The 6,147-nt window shown below is 46.5% G+C and overlaps 1 protein-coding gene across 1 annotated transcript; it reads right to left on the reverse strand.

The window, feature by feature from the left end:
• Positions 1–3,040: 3,040 nt before the first annotated feature.
• Positions 3,041–4,194, reverse strand: LOC149218326 (uncharacterized). Its single transcript, XM_089386534.1, has 2 exons — positions 3,225–4,194; positions 3,041–3,132 (listed from the first exon to the last, which is right to left on the reverse strand). Exons 1-2 carry the CDS (start codon positions 4,192–4,194, stop codon positions 3,041–3,043), a joined length of 1,062 nt encoding a protein of 353 aa, XP_089242660.1.
• Positions 4,195–6,147: the final 1,953 nt, after the last annotated feature.

The following is a 6,147-nucleotide window of genomic DNA, read 5'->3' on the forward strand; positions in this document are numbered from 1 at the left end:
ATTAATAGTATACTTAATTATATAATAATAATAATAAGTCAATCTTAATAATAATAATTATAATAATAATATTATTATCATTATTATTATTATTCTTATTCTTATTATTATTATTATTATTATTATTTTTTCCACTGGAAAAATCCGTAATTTTCATTATGATAGAGAAAATTACATATTGTATATGCAGTAGCATATGCGGTATCAGTGCCGTCAATCAAAATCCACCACGCAGGGTGATCAGGCTGTTTAAACAAAAAGCTGTTTGTATTGTCAGTTTAGCAGTCTAGCTATAGTCGCCTGTACATGACCACGCAGGGTCCATTATCAAAAAGATTTACAATAAGATTTTATATATCAAAAAGATTTACAAAAATTTTCAGATCTTGAACATTTAATCGTTTGCTATGATCAGGGACTATTGTCCCTCTGATATCGCTGATCTATATACGGCCTGTGGTAGTAGCGGTACTCCTCAGTCCCTCGCTGCTCCAATATTAACCATTCTCCTCTGGGAAGTAGCGCGGCCTCCTTGGATAATTGATCAGCGCTGCAGTTATATTCCCTGTATATGTGGATACAAGATATATGGTTAAAAGCAGCCTTGAAAGTATGTGTTTCATACAATATGTTGCTGAGTGTGTGAATGTGACATATTGTAGAATGATTGAACCAGTTTACAACAATCTTTGAATCCCCAAATATGTTAAGATTTAAACACTGATGTCCCAGAGAGAAATGTAATAGGTGTCGTAGGGTCATGAGTTCCGCAAAATTGTTTGAGCCCACACCGAGCCCCAGTTTTACTTTGTAACTGTGGTGTTCATTGATATGGAGAACGAAACCACCCCCACAGCCATTTTGATTCGCGGCCCCATCGAAGAAAGCCCAAGGTACTGATTTGTCTATGATGGGGGGTGGTTGTATGCGCCTCTCCCTAGGGGGATTAGGGTCGGGCAGTTCAAGGTATGCAGAAATAATGCCGGCTTCCGTTCGAGGCCAACACACAGCCAAGTTATCAAAGATATATCTGTTCCGGGCCTTCCAAATATGCCAAGAGACCACTACGGGAAGGTTCAGTAATTTTGATCCCGGATGTCTACGATTCCAATCTTCCCATGCACTTTGTATATCGTCACCGGTCCAAGACCCAGAAAAACCAATAGATGTGGAAATGTTTTGCCAGAGAGTGCGGGTTGCTGTGCAATGTAGGAAGAGGTGTACAGTTGATTCCGATGCCTCTTTGCACAGAATACACCAAGATGGTCCATATATCGCTCTATGGGTAAGATGCTCTCCCGTGGGAACAATATCCTTAAGTACACACCAGAAAAAAAGTCTGGTACGAGGGGGAGCAGTAAGCTTCCAAATATCACGCCACCAGTGCAATGTCAAGTCCGGTTTTTTATGCTGAATGAGGGAACAGTATCCAGGCTTTGGCGTGTATGTACCATTATCTGCCAAACACCATATTAGTTCATCAGGCCCCTGTTTGATGCGGATATGCGATTCAGTCAATGCTGAGGTATATTCTAGCCACTCCTGATGCCATTGAGGGGGGAGATCAAGTTGAAGGGCCGACTTCCATGCCTGTGAGAAGATATTTGTGTTCTGTTGATCGGCGATGTGTGCAAAAACCTTGATCCCTCGTGCATGAAGGTGCCTGATAAGATCTCTACTAAGTAGGTGTCTGCCTCCACTTCCTATCCACGGATCTTGTCCAATCCTTCCCATCATTCCATCATTGATTCTCCAAACCAAATTGTCTCGTATGAGGGGGAGGGATTGTAGCAGTGCCTTCCATACCGAAGAGCATCCCGATACCTGCCATGATGGTAGTCTGATCCAGTCCATTAAGCTCTGAGGCCAAATGTATTTTTGGTATGATATTTGTGCCCAAAGATTCTGGCTTGTCATCAGTGACCAGCCCATTTTTGCAGCAAGTGCTTGGGCGAAGAGGGGAAGGTCCTTGAGCCCCCATCCGCCCCATTTCCTTGGTAGGGCTATCTTTTGCCAGCTTATCCAGGCAAATAACCTTTTGTCCTGGTTGCCATTCCAGAGGTATCTGTTACAGAGTTGTTTTAACCGCCCTAGGATGTTCCGCGGAATCCATGCAAGTGCCATCCAGAAGACCGGAGTGGCCTCCAAGACAGATTTGATAAGCACCAGTCTGCCTGCCCTTGATAAGTATCTGAAGCTCCATATAGTGAGTCTCTTCTCCAACTTTGTAACCAGCCAAACCCAATCAGCAATTCTTTGGCAAGTTGGTTTTAGCCAGTACCCCAGATATTTTAGGCCCCTATCCAGGGGGTGAATGTTGTAGGGAAAAGCCTGCTGAGCAAAATGTGATTCCTGTACAGATGTACGAGTGAAAGTAATAGTGGATTTAGTATGATTTGCGAGCATACCTGTAGCGGAGGAAAAGAGAAGAAGAATCTTGGAAAAAGTTCTGGTATCCCGTATGCTTCCATCCAACAGAATGAGAACATCATCCACAAATAGAAGATGTGTGAGAGAGCAATCATCTGAGATCCGGAGACCACCGATATCGCCATTCCTTTTTGCAGAGGCTATGAGCCGACTAAGACCTTCCATGACTATCAGGAAGAGAAGAGGAGACAGAGGGCATCCTTGCCTCAGTCCCCTTTCAGAGTGAAAGAAGGGTGAGGCCGAGCCATTGATGAGAATACTGAAGGAGGGAGATGTAATACAGGCCATAATCCATGTGATGTATGTGTGAGGGAAACCCAGATGAATAAGAAGCATTTTGATATAGAGCCAACTGACACGATCGAAAGCTTTGGATAAGTCAATCTTGAGAATGATGCTCTTGAGATGCTTGGACCAGATAGAATGGATGGCTTCTTGCGCCGAACCAATGGCTTCATGAATCTGTCTGGATTCGAGGAAAGAAAATTGTTGAGGGGCAATATGTCTGGAGAGAATCGGTCTGAGACGGTTTGCAATGGTCTTAGAAATGATCTTGTATAGACAGTTGCACAAAGAGATAGGTCTATAATCATCAAATGAAGAAGGGGAGTCAGATTTTGGGATGAGAGCTATGAAGGTCGAGTTGATGGCGTTGTAGATGGATCCCGTAGTTCTGCTCTCCTCCACGACATTCAGAAGATCCTGCCCCAGGATTTCGTAAAATGCCAGATAGAATTCAATGGTCCATCCATCCGGGCCTGGACTCTTATCTTTTTTGAACCATTTTAAAATACCTTCTAGCTCCCCAGAAGTAACCGGAGCATTAAGCTCTTCAGCATCATCCTCATCAACAAATCTCGGAAAATGTCTCGCTATATTGATAATATCAGGAAGATTTGTTTCACGGGGGCATTTGTAGAGATTTCTGAAATGAGTAATGCCAAGGTGGGCAAGCTTATTAAAGGAGTCAGCCATGTCTCCCTCAGGAGTGGGGAGTTTCCAAATGGTGTTGGACACCTTTCGACCTTTGGCATAACTGTGAAAAAACTTCGAATTATCGTCCCCTGCTTGTATCCAAATAGCTCTACTCCTCAATCGCTGGGATTCTTCGCGCTCCTTTAGGATTTTAGCCTTCTGGTTTTCCAATTCTATCAGTCGACCCTTGTCCTCAGCTGTGATGAAACCCAGGCCCCGTTCATCCAGTAGTGCACTCAACTCTGATTCGATATGAGAGAGTTGAGAGGTTTCCCGAGCATGCTTATCCTTGGCCCATTTAATGGAGAGGTGCTTGATCTCAGAGAGGTTTTTGCAGAATCCTTTTGCAAGTGATTTTGTTCCATCAATGGGATGTGTATTCCAATATTCAGAGATCATCTTAATATATGACGGGTCCCTCAGCCAAATGTGATTGAATTTAAAAGGGGCTTTTGGTTTCTTAAATGGCCCCTGGATTTCCAGATATATAGGTGTGTGATCCGATATGCCTCCCGAGCCCACCCATTGCTTGTAATGATGCAACTGTTGAAGGAGCGAATCTTTCATGATGAATCTGTCAAGTCTGCGAGCCAATGCTGCATCGCCCACCCTCCTGTTCCTCCAGGTAGGAAGGAGTTTATGCATGGGGATATCCACAAAATTTGTCTGCTCTAGAAGATTAGTCATATAATCTGTGATAGAGTCGATTTGTGCCGCCGATCCCCATGATTCCCTGAATCCTAATGAAAAGTTGAGATCACCTCCGATTATGGTCTGCCCCGCATCCATGAGGGAGAGATGTAAGAGACGCTGCCAAAATTGTTCTCTTTGATTACACGGGGCGTATACATTCACTAGCCTGAGATGCATGCCCAGATCAGCGGTGAAAAAATCCAGACCCAGATAACCGGCCCCCCCCAAGTAGCTTCAACCTTAATAGAGCGAGGGTTAACTCCAATGGCCAGACCACCGGATCGACCAGCAGCATCGAGGGCTACGAAGGACCAACCCGGGGTCAAGGATTGAAAGGATTGAGAGATTTGTTCAGCCGAGCAAAGAGTTTCTTGTAGCAGAATGATATCAATAGGTTCAGTCTCTATGAGTTGCTTCATGGCTAGTTTCTTGGAGGCACTAGCCAGCCCCCTGCAGTTATAAGATAAACACTTCATGGGGGAACACTGCGAGGGGTATATCCTGCTCTAAGGACCCCGTCTATGGTGGATTGACGACCAGAGACAACCTCCACCCCTGCTTTCTTAATAGCCTTTGAGAGATCTGTTTTCCTGCCTCTGGTAGGCAGGGGGCCGGCACTCGGCACAGAGATGCCAAGACCAGACTGGTGGGCCGACAGATCTTTGGAATGAGATCTGGACCGAAGGAAGTATGGATGAGGGGGGAGACCTCGGAGGATGGATGGGGGGAGGAAGATGAGGAGGGTGAGAGCAAGGAGGGACCAGTGGTGGCGATGAGGGGGGGATGTCATTGAACAATGAGCCATTGATGTTTGGAAAGAGGCACCGGAATCATTAATAATATGATCAATAATAGAGAGAGGAGGGTTCAGAGGAGTACCCGAGGCTGTAACAGCTTCAGCTGCCGAGCGAGCCCTGGTCATCGGCGGCGAGGAGTGCCTGAGTCCAGGGTCGACCGCTGGTGAGGATGCCACCGGAGACTGCCCAGTAGGAATGGGGCGCGAGGAGACCGGTGAGGCAGCCCTGGAAGGTGCAGGAGTGATCTTTGGGGAGTCTTCAGCTTTTCTGTTGAGTGGGAAATCTTTGTAGAGATGCCCGACCTTATGGCATCGCCTGCAGTGGAACGGGACCCCCTCATAATCTAGTATCTGAACTCTGATGTATCTCCCCCACTGAAGAGTGATCTTTTCCTCCAGCCCTTCACGTGTGTCCAAGTGAACCAATATACGCGCAAGGGTCCTGCTTCTTGATTCCACAAACGTGCGGTCATGATCAAGGTATGTACCCAGTGCATTACCAATCCTGATGAAAACTTCTTCACCCCAGAACTGTAGTGGAAGACCCAGCAGGCGCACCCAAATCGGTCCAGCTCCAATTTGTTCGCGTTCTGGGTCAAATAGAGGACTCCACCTCTTGAGGAGTACCGGGGCCATTTCAATGTGCCAGTACCTGGCCAGTACCAGGTCCGTATAACTCTCCTTTGAGAAATGTAAAGAGAACCAGCCTCTTGGTAATATATGGACTTCCGGCAGATCGATAAGCAAACCTCCCCAAATCTCCTTCACCCATTGAGTCAGCCTTTTTGCCGAATATGCTCTGCCCCTGACATGCCCTACCAGCACAGTGTTTGCCATGATAGCAAACTCGCCTATTGCCGAGGTCTCACCGAACCTTATGGTGATATCCTTTGAGGTAGCCTTGATGCACTTCGACTTCCTTTTGCTGGTACGGGGTGCAGACGGATGGTCCACCAGGGGGTTTGGTACACCTTCCGGAGGAAAAGGTTTAGCAGGTTTAACCTTGACTGCAGGGGTTTCGAAACACCCGATGGTCGGGTTCCAACATAGGAGGTAGGCGCCGCGGCAGAGACCGGAGGGTTGACAGAAGGTGCAGTAAAGAAGGAAGAGGAAAGCGGGTCAAAAGAGGGCGAGGGAGGGGTGTGTGAGGATAAAATATGAAGGGTGCCCGGGGAGAGGGGAGGGACTTCGAAATTAGGGGAGTCGATAGGGTGAGACCCGATGAGGGGAGGGACAGAGCTGTGCCGTGGAAG

This window comes from Pinus tabuliformis, chromosome Q (genome assembly GCF_031772625.1).
Source record: "Pinus tabuliformis cultivar Carrire ecotype Pingquan chromosome Q, CPIR1, whole genome shotgun sequence".
Taxonomy (NCBI): Eukaryota; Viridiplantae; Streptophyta; class Pinopsida; order Pinales; family Pinaceae; genus Pinus; species Pinus tabuliformis.